This window comes from Alternaria incomplexa (genome assembly GCF_024043165.1).
Source record: "Alternaria incomplexa strain BMP 0042 chromosome Unknown scaffold_1, whole genome shotgun sequence".
Classification (NCBI taxonomy): domain Eukaryota; kingdom Fungi; phylum Ascomycota; class Dothideomycetes; order Pleosporales; family Pleosporaceae; genus Alternaria; species Alternaria incomplexa.
This window is the reverse complement of record NW_026249850.1, coordinates 108,890-125,983: the sequence shown is the minus strand read 5'-3', so window position 1 is coordinate 125,983 and position 17,094 is coordinate 108,890. Positions and strand designations below refer to the sequence as shown.

Below are 17,094 nucleotides of genomic sequence, written 5' to 3'. Positions count from 1 at the left end.
CGAGGTCGCTGCTGCGATGCCGTTCTACGGGCTTCCCGGCAGCGCCTCTTCTTGTTTTCTTGATGACAATTAGTAGAATCTGTACCATTATGACCGCACCGCTGCGGTTGCCCCACCTCAAAGAAGACACTTTGACTACGCAACTCACCGTAACAATTCAGTAAGCGCCCTGATGTATGGATTGGGTGCGCCCAAATGTGGCGGTGAAAGGTGACGATGCGGAAGATTTAAGGAGGGAGAAGGGTGATGAAGACGTGTCGTCGGAACATCGGGAAGATGGCAACCTTGGTCTAAGTGCGCCTAGTCCCTTCCAGGGCATGGCGTCGGCACTTCCGACCCCGAAACTTCGATAACACGCAGATTTGAGATCGTCCGTCAAGCAAGCTGGAACGACTACTTCCTATCAAAGATCATTACCATCAGCCGAATGCGACACTGCGCAGTGGCTCAGTTGATCCTCAACACCACTTTGCGTGTAGGAAGAGTCCTGGAACGACGTGCGCGATCAGACCTCTCCACGACAGCACTTCCATCACCGGAATCTTTAGTCAAAACCGGAAGAGCTTCGAGACAGTAACGTGCGTCGCTTAAATGTCAATATCATTTATCCAGACCGAACTGAACGCGCGCTGTGCAGCCAGCGGGAAGAGATGGGGAAAGGTGCAAACGCATGTCGTTTTCCAATCCATTCGCGCCCGTGAAATGCGTAGAGTACAAAGTCGGTGGTTTACGGTGAGTCTCATGTACTGACTATGTTGACAACACGTATTTCACAGCTGTCTGTGAACAATGTCACTCATCACAGCGTCCACTTGGTATACAATCGCTCCAGTATGCCAGTTCTACTCACTACACCCGAGCGCCACCTCAGTTTCATCCCGACATGTTTCACAGACTCCTTCAAAAGATGACGTCAAATCCTCAAACCCGTCCGGTGGAAGATTTGAGCCCAGCTCCAGCCGCACATCCAAATTTATCACCGTTTGAGGAGCTTGCGGCGTCGCTAAAAGTAGACACGGGTAGCTCGAACGATGCGAAGCAAGTTGACTGGTGGCGCATCAGCAAAAAGTTCGAGAAGCTCGTTGTAAAAGGCGCCGAACTATCTAGACTGATGATCGCAGAACCATCAGAATCGACTGAAAGTGTATTCACAGCTGTGCAAGATCTCCAAAAATGGGGGTACGAAGAGGACGAATTTACGTACCCAGATACCGCAAAGGAATGGTTCTGCGACATTCTGTGGCTCATTGGACTAAATGGGGAATTTGATGAGAATGAAGGACCCAATTTTTGCGTCGGCCACCAACGCGAGAACCCGAAAGCGGTGGATGGTCAAGCCTGTGCAGCAACAGAGGCGTTGTTTTGCCAAGTCATTAATACCTCGGATGGAATTATAGTGGCGTATGACAACTACACAGCCCGAGCCATGACTGAAGAGTGCGGACGATGCTACTCACTTATCCCCAAATTGAAACACTGGTCGGATGTAGCGTATCTCCAATGGCTGTCGAAAGCCAACGAGACGTCAAACCTACGTTACGTACTTCGACACAACGTCCTCACCGATGTCACGCGCTTTGCCGTTACCTATCTAATGTTACAGGGCAGACTTGTTGTAAAAGAATGGCCGGGGACAACATACTGCGCAGGCTCAGTGGAGTTCAATGCATTATTAGGCTCACCGAATGGTTCCGGGGTCGCTTACCTCCTCATACAGCATAGGAAGGGACTTGGTCACAAGACTGTCGATAAGGTTACTATCTTCAAGGAGAAGTGGGATATCATGTTGCTGTTCCACATCACAGATGTTGGCGGTGACGATGCCGAACGCGTGTACAGATCGGAATGGTATAATTGTGTGGCGCTTGCTGGCATCGTGTACGACCCACGGGATAGATAGCACAATGTGAACAAGGACATGTAAAGAGAGAATGGAATGTACTAGGGCGTGATACTGCTAGTGGTGTACTTTACGATGGGTTACATGCTGGGATGGTCGCCGTAGACGTCGCACGGCGATGATCTTGATGTAATCTTGTTCGTACACCCCATCTCTTCCTCCCCATCGTCCATTGTGTCCATGATCAAGCTATGCGAGCACAGCGGATCGCCTGCACCCCGGACTAGAGTACGAGACTGGTTGACACCAAGCAGCGGCTCCGTCCATAAGTGACAAAGCGCAATACCGATATGTTCTAGGCAATGACTCTATATCCGGCGCATCGCATGATCAGGGCAGTTATTAGATCGCACGATGACGACTCTCAGACACCTAAAGATCATTGCGCAATGCAAAGATCTTACAGAAATGGAGTGAGCTACGCGCTATCCGTCAATCAGCCTCTCGAAGAGCGCGTGAGAGTCGGAGCCGGGGAATAGATACGGGTATATGTAACCAATCCTAGCAGGTTTCTCAAGGTATTGCAACCGCCTGATGATGGCGTGCATGCGATACCAAGTACCGACGTCTTCAGATGGTGTGGCGGATGACTTCCAGTTCGCGAGCATCGTACGAGTACGCCGGACGCTGAGACGGCCGCTGGTAATGAGGAAGCTCAGATCATCCCAGTCGATCTCGTGCTTCCAGCGGCAGGTAGCACCGAGCGGACAAGCAGAGGGTAGGCGGAAGGTGATATCGCACAAGCCCAAGTCGCACGTGTGGTCGCAAAGATAAAGCCAAGGCGACAGCCTGCCGTGAAGTGATCTTCCCTCGGGTGTGAGGCCGTAGTCATGCTCCGGTTTCCTTGGAGGAAGGAATGTGCGCCATGGGGGCTGCTCTAGCGATAGAAATCTGCCCTTTGCTAGTTCCTTTCCCGCCTTCCGTGACGCGGAATAAAGAGTCTTGAGCATCTGGATCTCACTCTCCGGCTCCGCTTCCGGGGCGGTCTCGGTGGAGCTGTTTATGATAGCAACACTATAGTAGCATTCGCCGTCGTTGGTGTAAAAGCGGAAGTGGTTGCCTTTGGCACATGTGTTGTCGATGTAATCATCTTTGAATGGGTCGCGGTCGGGATTATATGCGCTGCGTACTTCAGGTTCTGACATTTGTGAGCTCTCAATGTCTTTTCAGATGTGGCTCTAAAGTGTGTCTCATACCTGGCTTCCCAAAGTGGTTGGGGTGTCGTTTTTGGTTGTTCTTTTTAGACTCTGCGTCTTCGATGTTACTTCCACCTTTCCGGTTCTTTCTTTTGAGGAAGGTTTTGTATTTGGCTTTATTAGCCATCGTGTCTTATGTTCTCGCGTGTGTGAAAAGAACGAGAGTAGGAATGCTCGACGAGTGTTTACTGACTGTGCGAAAACCGTGCGTCTAGCGTGGCGCGTCGCTATACCCATTTGGACCATCCCATGTTGGCCCGCCAGACATGTAGAGAATGCATGAGTCGAGTCTGCATTAGTTGACACCTGACGGAATATCACGGGTGTTTTAATCGTGATGTCCATCAGGTGGCTCCAAGTAGCTTCAAGTATTAGAGGTTTCACTGAGATTAGTTTACTATGGCCTTCGACGCTGCGAGCAAACTCTCACCGAGTCTTGAAACACAGATAAGCACTGGCACAGAATTTTTGAAGTTTTAGTGACGGTTTTAGGTTGAACAGAAGATAAACAAGCGCAATGAGAACTAGTATCATCATGATTGAACTGCTGGGTGACTGCAGTGTAGTGATCGCTATCGCGAACGCGCGCCCACTGCATGTACATTTACAACTTTGCGAACGAGAAACTTCATCTTTTAGAATATAAAGTATCTCATTCTAAGAACAGCGGTAGACTAACCACAACAGGACTTTTGCAAAGCAGTGGATGACAAAATGGCGAAGATGTCGCACACCATCAGGATGCGAAGCCAACCTATCCGCGACTACATAGGCAGCGAACTGAAACGCCAGACAACATCACATATTGAGACATGAACGAGAACGAAAGAATGCGAAGAATTGAGTGATACTGTACCCAAGGTAGAGCCAAAGCGGAGGAAGATCAGGCGGCTTTGCTTTACGCGGGGTTCGAAAATGTACGTAATAGCAAAAGAAACATGAGTACTTTGACAGTAAAGGAGAAAGTCGAAAACCGTAGTACAAGCAGTACGGCCTTCATGGAATGCAAGACCTTTGAAAGAACGCACACTAAGACAGTAAGATGATTGGCTATCGGACAGTTGCATAGCAAAATGCTGCGACACGACAAATCTGGATTAGCGCATCAAGAAGACAAAGAAATCAAGCCGCGACAGCACGGGCTGAGTAGACATCTTCCCATGACCATGCGTTTGAGCCACGCCGGCTGAGTAAAACCTTGGGTTGAAGGCGCTCACCAAGCCCTACGATGATAGCTTCCATGTTGTCTATGGCCTTTGGGCGTTGATCCGAATCTTCACCCGACTTCAAGTTTGCCATCATCTGGCGAGCGAGTTCGACAGAGACTCGTCCACTGGTAATGAGAAAACGAAGCTTTCTCCAGGGTAGATAGTGTTCCCATCTACAAGCTGCGCCAAGTGTACACCTGTCTGGAGTACCAAATGTATACCAACAGAGTCCAAACTGATTCGACTTGCTGCAAAGATAGAGTTCTGCCCAAAGCATCCCGTAGTTCCGTGATCCGTCTTCGTTGTCGGGATAAATATGATGGCGCCGTAGTCTTCGATGACAAGTCTTCCAGGGCATAGGGTCGAAGAACTTGTCGCAAGGAGGTGGAATCGTGGGGATCTCCCCTTCCGGCACGGTGGATTCGTCTGCGACCTTCTTCGCGCGAGCCAGAGCCGCCATCCAGGCCTCCCAGTGTAGGACTGCTAATGATGTACCTTCCGTATCGAGAAGGCTTCCAAAAGAGACAGTCGAAAGATCCGGTGAAGCAATGTCAGTTAGGGAGGCGATGTAAGTCTCCGTCGGCGAGGAGTTGTCAAAGCCTCTCTCTGGTGAAGATGATCTAGATACATCGCTGCTCGTTTGGTAATCTTCGTCGAAGTCAAATTGCCGAGAAGAACCGCGGGTTGAGGATTCTGACGGACTCCGAGTCATCTGTCTTTGGGGAGATACAGGCGCGCACTGTGCAGGCGCTACTATTGTGGCGTCAGACTGTGGTAGAGGCCGAGAAGGTACGTCATCTGGTGCATTGTGTGAAGGAAGGTGATGCGGTTGTGGCTGCGGAGGGTAAGCCGGCTGAGGCAGCGGGCCGTATTGTTGTGGCAATGGATAGCATGTTTGCTGCGGTTGATAGTACTGTTGGGGCGGTACGAAGACTTGCGGGTGTGGATGATGCCACTGATGTGGATACCACTGAGGCGGATGCGCAGCGTAGGGTACTGGTGGTACCGTGTATTGTTGTACTTGGGGAGTATACTGTGGAGGTGGAGCAAGAGGCTGTTGCGGTGGAAAGTATTGGGGCTGTTGATATGGGTACTACGGTAGAGGCGGCGGTGGCTGTTGGGTTGGTACAGTTGTATAGTGTACAGGTGGATATTGAGGTTGCGGCCCATTGGGATACGGGTACCAATGCTGAGGATTGGGATTCATGTACGGATACATCTGCTATATGTCAGTAGATATTTTCATGGATTCCGATCTTGCACTCACTATTTGATCACTGGAGAAGGCGCCGAGCAGATCTGTCATCGCAGGGCAGAAGGACAGGAAGGCGCGGACTGTGCGCTTAGCGTCGCGCGTAATCACGTGATTGTTGTGTTCATGGCAACGCATGGTAAAACTTGGAGGATTCTGTTTGGGCGCCAAGCGCGCTAGTCTACGTTGCCTTGTTGGATGCCACAGACGAGATCTCTCTTAACGTCGACATTAAGCTCTCGCTCTGTGTCAGACACGATGACTTTCCCGCGATCTCCTCTCCCGGAGCAAAGCTTGGCATTTAGTGACTTCCAGTTGGATGCGTTATACGGTCCTCTCGAAGCTGCACTTGATGCCTCAAATGCCGAGCTCATGCCCTTCATCAAGGCGGAGACCGCATCTCTTCCGGACACTGACTTGAAAGCGACCATCGCTCCTCAGGCCGAACAGGCTCACTAATACGAGTACAGTGACGATTACCCCGATTCAAACGAACCAGACCCTCCGAAGCAGTCCATCCCGGATAAAGACCACCTTGCGCGCTTCGAACACTTCATCACGACGGCCATGCCCAAAGCCGCGGAAGTTACAGGCAACAACTACACCAGATGGGACGAGCACAAGGCCGTTGCAGCGATCGTCAAAGCCGTCGCGATCTGGCCACTCCTTAACTTGGACTTCGTCACGCGAGACTACCCGCGCGCCAAGCGCAACTTGAAGAAGAAGAAATGGTCCTTGACGAAGCGCAATAGGTTGGTCCTGCGGTTGTATAACGACGATGACATCGCAGCCTTGGCCATCTACAACCAGATCAAACCGAGACACAGACAACGCATACTCGCCGAGATTCGCCAACGGGAGCGCCATAGGAAAGCGTTGGCTAGTGGAGATGGGGATAAGGAGGGTATGTGAAGGGGCAAGACGAGAGGGCAAGGTCTTTGGCAAAGCATTGGTTTGAACGAAAACTGCTCTTTGTCTGCTGAGTGGAGTTTGAAGGAAGGATGTTATGGGAGTGTGGAGACATAGCGTCAAGCTGAAGCAAACATGTAGCTTCCGGGTTGACAGGAATTGGGAGGAACAGAACGTATTTGGCATGTGGTATTGATGGCCATCGAGTTTGACTACTTGGTGTGGAGCATGTATGCTAGTACCTTTCTTGCTGTTGCTGCATATGAAGTCGTCCCGACCGCTCATCTGTTCCTCATCGTGACATCGCATCTCATGTCGTCCAACGGGTAGTTATCGCTGAGCCATCTAGTCAATCCAAATCCCAAACGCAGCTTCAGCGCTGTATCATGCGTGTCATTCAGACAGCCAAACGTCAATCCAATGCGCGCTGGCAAGTCTAGGCAAGAGTAAACATCTCGCCCGTCCACCCATACTCTCTTTCGAGCCTCCTGCCATATCGCCTCGCCCACGTCAAAGGAAGTTTGCTTAGCGCGCCGTGGGGAGCATGGAACTGGATCGCACGCTCTGTATTTAGAGCCGGTGTGAATCTCCACGCAGACCCATGGAGTTTCTCTGCTTCGAAGCCGCGCTGGACCATAGCCTGAACGAAGTCCTTCCAGGCTACTTCACCTGGTACATCTCGTGCGGAAGGAGAGAAGAACAGGGCCCTGAAGACTAGATAAGAGCGCCTATCGACCGTCAACTTTGGCGTTGGTAATTCAATGACCGCGTCAGTTTGATGTTGATGGGCATTGGCGAGGGTGACGGAGTTGTCGATGCGGCGAGTCTTGATCTTCTCCTTGACCAGGGGCAAAGATACGTTCTGTTCGCCACTGATGGTGTTTGTAACACGAAAGGTCTCGGAGGAGAGCCGATCTGTGATGTGTTCGGGAAATATTTCCTGCTTGCGCTGTTGAATTGGTTCAGCCCAGGGCGCAGTGCGGCGAAGAGTGCGTCCGTGGGTGAGATCGTGCGCCAGAAGACCGGGGAAACTTGTTCCTGTCAGCTTCTTGCAAAACGCGTCAGCAGCTATCCAGAACGCATCGAGATGCTCTTCTGCAAGACGTAAAGCATCCGTCTTCTCGCGACTTGGTTTATCAGTGACTGGATAACGGAATTTCCCATCTGAGGGATCTGCGAGGCGTGCCAATGTAAGGCTGTTGAAACGAGACTGATGTAGAACCGGACCCCATTTCATGCCGAATTGATAGGAGTACATCATGAGCTCCGGCTTGAGAAGCTCAAGATCGTGTTCGATTCGCGTTGCCCAAGGCTGATACGATCGAATCTGTTGAATACATTCCGATGAAACTGACAGTTGCGAGAAGTCTGACCATACGTATGGTGATAACAGCGTCTTGACAGAAGGCTCCTTGAGGACCATCCTCTCGATCTCATCCAATTCAGCAATGAAGCCGACTTTAGGCGGGTCCTTCAGGTGCCAGATCCGGTGTAAGGCCACCAAGAAGCGGGTAGTGGTCGCATCCTCGTTCGCTTTCGATGAGTCAATCTCAAAATTGCAGAGTCCACCGTTCGGATCCGCATAGGTCTTGATGACATAACGTCTCATGGCTGGCGTGCCAGGAACTCGTTGCCGAAAGTTTTCGTGGAAGTCTGTGTGTAACGCGAAAAGCATCGTCCATAATCTGAGAAAGTTCATGTGGTATTCTGGAGGCAAATCTTGATCGGCGGAGAGCTTAAAGTCCGTTCGAGCTGCTGTGGACTGCAAATGTTTTACAAGACGCAGGCACTCATGCCAGTAATACAAAGGCAGGTAGGCGTCGATGATCAAATTGCGAATTAAAGAGCCGATCATAGCGTGGGGAGGTTCCTTCAGTATGGCGTTGACGTTGCCGTCGGTAGACTTGAGGTACTCCATGCGATGAGCCTTGTTGTCATCGAACACCTCATGGAAATAGCCAGGGTCTTCTCGCAACGCCCAGATATGATCCTCGAGTTCACCGACCTTAGCGTCGACAAGGACGCGTAACCGACCAAGATCTAACCGGGTCGGAACAGTGTATGGAGCCATCAAGGAGACCTCGGCACGGCTCGTGTGATTGGCCGTGCTGTCGATCAAAGCCTGGGGTCGCTGTATGACAGGGTATCCGCCTATCCGTGTCGTTTCATCAGACAAGATATCCCTTACTAGAAGAACACAACACCTGTGCAAGAACGTGTAGAGTATCTCCTGTATACCCAAGATTTGTAGTCCGTGTCCTGGGTGAACACCCCTGCCCTTGTATATCAATTGTGAGGCGTCATTCTTGTTCTTCCATTGCTTCATTCGACCGTATGTGCTTCTTGTATGTCGTCCCGAGAACTCCATTGTCGACGTGGGCAGATAGGGCTCTAGTATTACGTCTGGCCATCGAGCTATCGGAGAGTGAAGGAATTCTGTGTGACTGAATGAACTAACGGGGTTATGGCCGCGCGAACTTACTAATGTCAGAAAGGTTCCAGGTCGCACAAGGTCCTCTATGTTGAGATATGGGAGCGTGCAAGCTTCGCTGTTCGTCGCAATCGCTACGCGAACCAAGGCCTCACCAGGTTCCTGACCAACGGGTGTCGTGGACCGTGCTGCGATGGCAGCCATGGCGGCTAAATCAGGCCGATGCTCGCTCTCCATGCCCGGCCGACCCGCAAGAAGAAGCTTCCTCTTCTTTGCAGTACTCTTCTTGTACCATCTCTCCCGGATCGTATCCTCGTGACGTTCTAGGATATAGCGTACGCTCTCGAAGGCCGTAAATATTGCGTTGACTTGATGATGAGCGAACCGCTCGACTTCTTGCTCAGAGGGAAAGTAAGGAACGAGGGGAAAAGCGCCGAAGAAGTGGTAAAGCTGTGTGCCTCCGCCAGGACTGTCCGCAAATCTGTCGAGAAAGATCTCGTCGTCCGATCGTTCTGGGGTGAGGACTGCCGATGGCCCGTCTGGCTGGTTACGCGGCGCCATATCCAACGTCCAAAAGGCGACTTGACGTGTTGGTGGGGGTGGCTTAGGCGACGAGACAGAAAGTCGGAGCTGCGTTTGGAGGGCCCAGGCAGAGACGGTGCGGAGGGTCTAGCCCGATCCCCTTGGCGTTAGTGCGTCATTCGCCAGTGACTTGGGATATGTACTCAGAGCGGGCACGAAGCCAATACGCAGTATGGATGCGGACATTGCCCAGGTGGCTAGAACAACGGTGAGAGATAAATATGCGGTCCAGACTCTTGCTGAGCCTAGCACATGGCCCATGTCTCGAAATAAGCGTATGTGCCCATGTGATGCCGGGGCCCCAACTGGAAGTCTGTATGATGGTGGCAGGCGGACCGTCATTATGCGCATCCTTGTAGTCGCAAGACCGAGATCCTTTCGAAAGATCACATGTCGGTACTCCTGTATTCACCGACAGTGACCACAGCTTTCCATAGACGTCGAAGTAATGACTTGCACAACCTGGTTTTGGTGTGGCTGTCGGGCCACACGTCGCAATGTCTTCTCCTTGATGTAGCCCTTGTCAGGCTCTCGTTGCGACCCAATCTTGGTGACGGAAGTGCGGCGGCTTCGTCCGATCGCTCGACCAGTTTCCTGACCTGCATCGTCTCGAAGTTGATCAGATAGTGAAAGAGACAGGTCGAAAGTTTCTGCGCGTGACGCTAAGCCGTGATATGAAAATCTCGCGCCATAGTCGCACATTGCCCAACACCTCCCACCCATCTTCGACCGCACCTGTCGCATCGAACAGCGCCCACACTCCATCTTCCCACGATCAAGCCGCGACCTCTTTCGTCCAGTATCGACGCGATGTCGGATCAGCGCAACATCACTTCCGTGTATGGCCGCCGCGATAGTGATCCTGATCCACAACGGAACGCACCCTTGGAAACAACAAGGCGGACAGATGGTGGTGTAGAATGTAAGTATAAGTATACGTCGTACTTTCGGGTGACCGACGCCGACGTCATGAGCGAGCGCGATACCCTTCAAGCAGTCTGAGGTGGCTGCACGACGCTGCGCGACGACCTCATATGCGCCAGGGTCACTTGTGTTTCCTCTCTTGACTAGCTTAGCTGACATTGTATTCGCAGACGATCTTCCTACCAAGCGTGAATTGGAAACGTTCAGTGTGCGAGTGGACACGAAGCCCGGTGTCTTCATGCCAATTAGCCCGGTGAAGGCTCTGAAGTGCCCGATAGTAAATTGCCTGCCGCCATCCGGACCGTACTACGACGAGTTCATTCTCGAAAGCACCTTCGGCGAAGCCATGTTCGACGTGTACGCCAACGGCGAGATCCGCGTGTGTATTGTTTGCTGGGGGCCTAAACATAAAGACAACCACAAGAAGTGCAAGAGGAAGTGTCGAGTTTGCGGAACTTATGACCATCCGGGGCAGACATGTGGTCAGATATATGCGAGGATGTCGTGGTGGAAGGCCCGGGGTCACAAGGTGATCAAGACACAGCGCATCCGCCCCGGTGTTGGCGAACTCGTATACCTCGTCAAAGCCGGAATCGTGCACAGCTTCCGAAAGTTTACGGACGTTGTCAACGTAAACGAAGATCATCCGCTCGTACGCGAGCTCTACCGCACGACCTCGATGCCACTATATACACCGGGAAGGACTGTCTGGCCCAAGTCAGGCAAGGGTCAAAAGCGGTCAAGGCCAAGCGTTGAAGGGCCTTCAAATCCTGAGGGCATTGTTTCGCATGTGCCGGAAGAAGTGCAGGAAGCGCAAGAGCCGGTATACGGCTTCAAGCCCAGCAACAGGGGCTCCAACCACAGCGTGGATTCCAGTCGTGATCCCAGGCTTATGGCTCGACGCGTGGTAGACGAAGAGGATGGGGTACTTGGTGAAATCGCACCGATTGTCGATCAGCCAGTGACACACGAGTCTGGCGGTGGCGATGTTGAAGCGAGCGCGTCTGGACAAGACTCATCGCCCCAGTCTGAGCTGATCCGATATCTGGAGGCCGAGAACAAGCGCCTAGTTGCGGAACTTCGGCAAGCTCGCATCGAGTTGGTTGCGAAAGACGCTCGCATTGCTGAGTTGACGGATGACGGGGTTTCAACGGGCACGAAGCGCCCCAGGGCCTGAGCAGTGATTGACGAGGGCAATGGATTGGAGGAATGAGCAGCATCTGAGGCGATATGCTCCCGCTTTCGCGAGTAGGATAGCTGCAGACTAACTTTCGCGACGACACTCTTAGAGCGAAATTGAACATCTACTGTATCACCACCAGACATTTATGATACCTGCACCGTGACCAAGGTGTACAGGCGTGATACGTCCGCTAGAACTGCTGTACTTCGCAACGACGATCTGTGTGTTGCAGTAATTGAAAGAGCGAAAAAAGGGACTAATTTCGACAGCTTAACGAAGATGGAAGACTACTTGTCTGTGGAGAAAGACGCCAAGAAGGTGTAATCGCGCGCGCGTGAAGCCGACGTGCAGGAGTCTGCAGTGAATGCGCCTCTGCCAAAAAGAAGAAGCAAAAAAAGAAAGGGCAAAAAGAAGAAATCGTGCGCTGATAGATGCTCGCCCACGTGAGCGACCTCGTTAATGGTCACTCACCCGGCTACGGATCCGTTGGAGCAAGCTGGTAAAGCCCCGAGGGGCCAGTCCCAGAAGGGTGTACATGTCCTGTGTCACACGATGGAAAACTCTAGAAATGTAAGCAATATAACGTGAGTGTATCGTAATTTGCGGGGCGTGTGGGCCTTTGGCAGTTTAGGCGACGATCGAGACATTCACACAAACTTGCGCCGCCTACGCAGACCTGATGCGCAAACCGAACCATGATCAAGCTGCAGTCGCCACCAGCTACCTGCCATAACTCATTCGGAGTTCATGTAGTCGTCGTCGCTATCAATGTGAAGCCCGTTGGGGGAATGAGATCAGGAAACGATGTGGACGTGCGTGGTTGTGGAAATGCGTGGCTGCTGCGATGCGATGCGATTCGTGGCTGGACGAACGTGTGGAAAAAGTGAGGAAGACGCGTCGTCGGAAGATCGGGGATGGAGGTTTGCCGCTAGATTAGTCATCCCATTTCCACTTTCGCAATTCGCCGCACCGGCGCGCCTCACAACATCACGTTCCATGTCAATAAATCATCCAGAAGTTTACATCGCTTTGACATGTTACAAACTTCCATTTTGATACCCATGCAGTCTCAAGTGACTGGGTACATTTGCCTTCCTATACATACACGCACATCCTCTCAGGCTCATCATCATTCCATCCGCGCGCAGTGTCCTACGAACGAGGCCACTTGCTGATGGTCTAGTATGCGCCACCAGTGTCAGCAGCTTGAGCGCGCAGCTGCTCGAGCTCCGCCCTCAGCTTCCGAATCTCACGATCCTTTACAACTGCCTGCATTCTCAAGTTCAGATTCTCGACCTCCTGGTCCTGAAGCTTCTTCTCGATGTCTTCTGGGTCAGTTGGGGTCTCGCTGTTGCTGCTTGCGGTTTCAGGATGCGAAAGTGGCAATCCGACAGGCGCGCCATGGGAGGAGCGACCCTGGAGACGCGGGTCGAGGCTGTTGTCCACGGATCTTATCGGCATGGTGTATGGGCCCATCGGCGGCGGAAGCGGTTGCTGCTGAGGGGCGTTCGCCACGAGCTTTGGTCCACTGCGCGATGGAATGGACGTCGAGCGATGCCTCGGGTCCGCCTCAAATATCTTCCGCATCATTGCCTTCGACCTTGGCTTATCTTTGTAGAAGTCCTGGACGATCGGATGCATTGGGTTTACAAGAACAGTGTTGTTTGGACCGCGTGCAAGATACATGACACCGATATAAGAGAGGATAGCGAGCTCTTGTTTGTCGGGACGAATTTGTCGATCTCGAACGGTTTCTGGACCGCATGGAATCTCCTGCTGACGATACCAGTCTCTATTACAGTAGAGCAGGGAACAGCTCTACCACCGATGTTAGCATTGCTACCGGATATCAGGGACATTTCTTACCTCGTCGGGGTGGCGGCGGGTTCCGCAGACCTTGCATACCTTCCCGCAAGACGTGGTTGAATAGCCTGCGGCGGGGTGACAGGTCCAACAGATCATGCAGGGTTTGTATTTGAAGAAGATCGGGCCAAAGACGTGGAGGAGAGCGTTCTGGTCGTAGTATGATCCCGCTGGGGGTAGGTATCGCTCAATTGGGTACGTGAGGCCATCTGGCAGTGACATCGATGAGGGCGAAGAAGGCGTGACAGCGATGCTGCTGGGAAAGGACGGAAGCGATTGTAGAAACCTGTCCGCAGCTTCGGAGTGCGAGGGTTCGCTTTTGATACGGACTGGCTGGACGTTGGCGCCGGTCGGTTTCCAGCGCTCAGTGACTTGCGAGTCGGGCTCGGGCGGTTCTTCTCTGGTTAGCCAGGCTGTAAACGGGTCCTTGGGGTTCTCACCTTCACGTTCCATCATTCTGAGGCGCTCACCATGTATTGCCTGCTCGGGCGTTGCAGACTGACTTTGTCGTCGCTGCACGCTATCGTCGAGCTGAGAAACACCAGGACTAGGCGTGGGCAGAGGCGGCTTGGGGGCGTACAAGGCCTGCATCAAGTAGACATTGGCCATCGCGATGTTTGGGCGTGGGTGAAGTCTGTGTGCATGGGTAAGTCAAGTGTTTGGCGGTTTGTTGACAACGACGCGTCTCGGCTTGGCGTGTTGCTCTCACCTACGTACCCAGATAGGTAGGCACGACTGACATGGCATCACGTGGCTGTGACATCACCTGACGCGCTCCTCTTTACCACGAAATCTGGTCTAGATATGTGTTCAGCATGTATGAGACTAGAAAACAGCATCACTGGAAGCAGAAGATGTGCAGTGCTGAACTGTATGCAGGATTATCTAGTATCGTAGAAATGCTTTGGACCACGTCAACCAAGAAAAACACTGGACAGGCGTGCAGCCTACATCAACATGGAAGCATACGAGATAGGCGACCTGGCGTCGATGTAGGCTTCGGACCTGTTGTCCTGAATTCCAAATATACCAAGTCATCAGTTATTTCCCGTTGCGTTACTATATACCGCCTAGTACATCATCAAGCGTCGTGTCGCCCAATGCACGACCCATTTACCGGTATCTAGTCCAAAGACCATCCAAGCTTGGCCTTGAGCGTTCTGATCATCCTGTCCTTGTCCTTGCTCTCATCAATGTATTGAAGCTCTCGCTGGTCGCGCTCATGCAGCAGCTTCTCGTAGTGCAGTTGTAGGCTAGCCGTAGGGGACAGAGCAGGATAGCGGGGGTTTTCCGACGAGGATGAAGAAGGTACGGTGATGGTGTTGGCGGGAGGGACGATCCGGAGCTGCATGTTGTTGTCTGGCGGAGCTTGTGGCTGGAGCCAAAGACCCGGGATTGTCATTGCCGGGTGCGAAGAAGGCTCTTCGGTGACTTGACGGATGGCTCTAGCGAGAGGGGAGCCGATGAAGGGCAGATCGTGTGCTTGGAGATCTAGAAGACGAGTTTCGACGCCGTTGGCGGGAGCTGCTACCGCCTCATTGGGGTTGGCCTTGACTGTCATAGCGGCGCTCCTATACCCGTTCTCGTGGCTCCACAGGATGGGAGTGCGGACGCGGAGGCGATGACTGTACCGTATTGTATGGTCGGCGTAGTATTCCTTGACATCAGTATTGTCCATCTCCGGCAAGACGTCCATGGAGACATGAGACATAGTCTGTATAATCCCCAGACCATGAAGATATGCGATCTGGTTCATTCCGGGACGTAGCGCAATCATGTCATCTGGGTCTGGAGTACATCCGTGGTCTTTGCGCCACTTGTACGAGCAGTAGGCAATAGTGCAGAGCTATAACAAGTTAGTGATGAGATCTCTATGGCAGCAAGGACAACTTACCCCCTTCGCGTGCTGGTCCTTACATCCACACATGCCACACGCGTTCACGCATCCGCTAGGATCTTCGGAAGACCCGCACCCAGGCTGTAGACAGTGACTACAGAGACCCATTCTAGGTAAATCCGGGCCGAATAGTGCGATGATGTCGAATTGGTAGTAGTAGGCGCCAGCCGGGGGTAGGAACTGCGTGGGCGGGCGACCTCTGAGACTGCTGAGGGACATGGCAGCGGGAAGGACTACGACGTAACGTTAACACATACATCTCACGACATGAGTAAGGTGGGGAGAAACAACGTACTGATGAGAGGATGTCGGTGGGCCGTGAATGCCTTGAGGTACAACACAGGACGCCGAGTCGTTCACGCAAAGGCTTGTTTGTTTGGTTCGCGGCGGGATCCCCTCGCACTTCTAGAAGGAGACACCTATAGCCACAGCTCACCGGATGGAGGCTTGCGACGTCTAGAATCCCGATCGTGAAGAGCTTGGTTTCGAATCTGCCCTCTCCCAGTCGGCCGTGGAGTCCTCGTCAGCTCGTGCGGTAAGCTGATGCTTTATGCGTGGAGTCAGATCAAGTCAACACAGGTAGCGAGAGGAAAGATGGGAGAGGGAGGCGGGGCTGAAATATACAGAGAAGTGCGCTAGTAAACGCTAGCTCAGGCGCTCACTCAGCAAGCACGTGAGTATAGTCCGCAGTCACCGACGCGTCTCCGCCTTCACCGCGCCTTTGCTGACGTAGTCGCGATATCCGAGCCCCTACAAACACCGCTATCATCTTGGAAGAAGCCAGTGCGTAGGCATGGAGCCAAGCCATGTTGATACCGATAGGATGGAGGACGATGGGGAAGAGACTGCTGTCCATGTAAGTCTTTCACTGATACCTCGTCGTACCACAACAACAACACTGACCAAAAGATAGCAGCAACAGCAACACTACCAAACCACCTTCTCCGGTCATGCGAGCCTCCAGGATCCCGAGCGCACCATCAGTCTCGCATTTCGTCCCGCATATCACGGGGATGGTGTCAATCAGGTGAACGACTGGTTGAATTCGATCAGCAGCGCCAGTAACGATCCATACTTAACAGCCGAGACTTTCCCTGTTCCACAATGCCCCGCTACACCCTCCATGTTCCAACCAGATTCTTCAACTCCCGCACCCGGTTGCGAACGCATCACCAAGGAGGCGTTTGAGCTTGTTTTGGAGCAAAATGCGAGACTGAGGCAGGAGCTGAGGTCGGTGAAGGAGGCTCGCGCAAAGGCGGAAAAGACGTGCTCCGATCTGGCGGCTTGGACTTTGTGGGAGCGAGAAAGGTTGATGCGCGAGTTGGAGGAGGCCAGAGCGATACATCGTGCTTTCATCCAAGACGAGGTCGACAAGCTCATCGCCGAAGAGACAGGCCGTCTGCCTATGGATGAGTAATGGGATGGCGATTATGCTCGAAGTTGATGTATTGTGGTTGGCATCCGCGAAGTACCTATGAGTTATGTTATCGACGTGTGTATGCCATATGGCCTGCCATAGATCGTTCCTGTCCCCAAATATTTGCGGTGACGGCATGTAGGCTGTAGCTCAACGATTTGTTTTGCTCCGTTGATACGAGGGGTGAAGTGAGAACTTGCTCGCTGCTTCCCGATTCGGACTCACGGTGAGATGACTTGAGCTATCGCCACCCGCTAGCGCCATCGTAGAAAGCCCTATGCTGGCAGCATAGTGCCACATATCTCCTGAACTCCATTGCCATTGGCCGCATA

At 52.6% G+C, this 17,094-nt stretch overlaps 8 protein-coding genes across 8 annotated transcripts; 4 read left to right on the top strand and 4 right to left on the bottom strand.

Annotated features, from left to right (window-relative positions):
• Window positions 1–907: 907 nt before the first annotated feature.
• On the top strand, window positions 908–1,900 carry J4E90_000045 (uncharacterized protein; the record flags this gene model as incomplete). Its single annotated transcript, XM_051429643.1, has 1 exon — window positions 908–1,900. One exon carries the CDS (start codon window positions 908–910, stop codon window positions 1,898–1,900), a length of 993 nt encoding a protein of 330 aa, XP_051295130.1.
• Window positions 1,901–2,325: 425 nt separating this feature from the next.
• J4E90_000044 (uncharacterized protein) lies at window positions 2,326–3,223 on the bottom strand (the record flags this gene model as incomplete). The annotated part of the gene is made up of 2 exons (XM_051429642.1): window positions 2,326–3,038; window positions 3,097–3,223. The coding sequence occupies 2 exons, from the start codon at window positions 3,221–3,223 to the stop codon at window positions 2,326–2,328; spliced, it is 840 nt and encodes a 279-aa protein (XP_051295129.1).
• Window positions 3,224–5,814: 2,591 nt separating this feature from the next.
• On the top strand, window positions 5,815–6,468 carry J4E90_000043 (uncharacterized protein; the record flags this gene model as incomplete). Its single annotated transcript, XM_051429641.1, has 2 exons — window positions 5,815–5,870; window positions 6,027–6,468. 2 exons carry the CDS (start codon window positions 5,815–5,817, stop codon window positions 6,466–6,468), a joined length of 498 nt encoding a protein of 165 aa, XP_051295128.1.
• Window positions 6,469–6,901: 433 nt separating this feature from the next.
• J4E90_000042 (uncharacterized protein) lies at window positions 6,902–9,457 on the bottom strand (the record flags this gene model as incomplete). The annotated part of the gene is made up of 1 exon (XM_051429640.1): window positions 6,902–9,457. One exon carries the CDS (start codon window positions 9,455–9,457, stop codon window positions 6,902–6,904), a length of 2,556 nt encoding a protein of 851 aa, XP_051295127.1.
• An 831-nt stretch (window positions 9,458–10,288) lies between these two features.
• J4E90_000041 (uncharacterized protein) lies at window positions 10,289–11,579 on the top strand (the record flags this gene model as incomplete). Its single annotated transcript, XM_051429639.1, has 2 exons — window positions 10,289–10,400; window positions 10,453–11,579. 2 exons carry the CDS (start codon window positions 10,289–10,291, stop codon window positions 11,577–11,579), a joined length of 1,239 nt encoding a protein of 412 aa, XP_051295126.1.
• A 1,185-nt stretch (window positions 11,580–12,764) lies between these two features.
• On the bottom strand, window positions 12,765–14,057 carry J4E90_000040 (uncharacterized protein; the record flags this gene model as incomplete). Its single annotated transcript, XM_051429638.1, has 2 exons — window positions 12,765–13,361; window positions 13,452–14,057. 2 exons carry the CDS (start codon window positions 14,055–14,057, stop codon window positions 12,765–12,767), a joined length of 1,203 nt encoding a protein of 400 aa, XP_051295125.1.
• A 514-nt stretch (window positions 14,058–14,571) lies between these two features.
• Window positions 14,572–15,564, bottom strand: J4E90_000039 (uncharacterized protein; the record flags this gene model as incomplete). The annotated part of the gene is made up of 2 exons (XM_051429637.1): window positions 14,572–15,294; window positions 15,343–15,564. The coding sequence occupies 2 exons, from the start codon at window positions 15,562–15,564 to the stop codon at window positions 14,572–14,574; spliced, it is 945 nt and encodes a 314-aa protein (XP_051295124.1).
• A 574-nt stretch (window positions 15,565–16,138) lies between these two features.
• J4E90_000038 (uncharacterized protein) lies at window positions 16,139–16,762 on the top strand (the record flags this gene model as incomplete). The annotated part of the gene is made up of 2 exons (XM_051429636.1): window positions 16,139–16,201; window positions 16,259–16,762. The coding sequence occupies 2 exons, from the start codon at window positions 16,139–16,141 to the stop codon at window positions 16,760–16,762; spliced, it is 567 nt and encodes a 188-aa protein (XP_051295123.1).
• Between the last annotated feature and the right edge of the window lie 332 nt (window positions 16,763–17,094).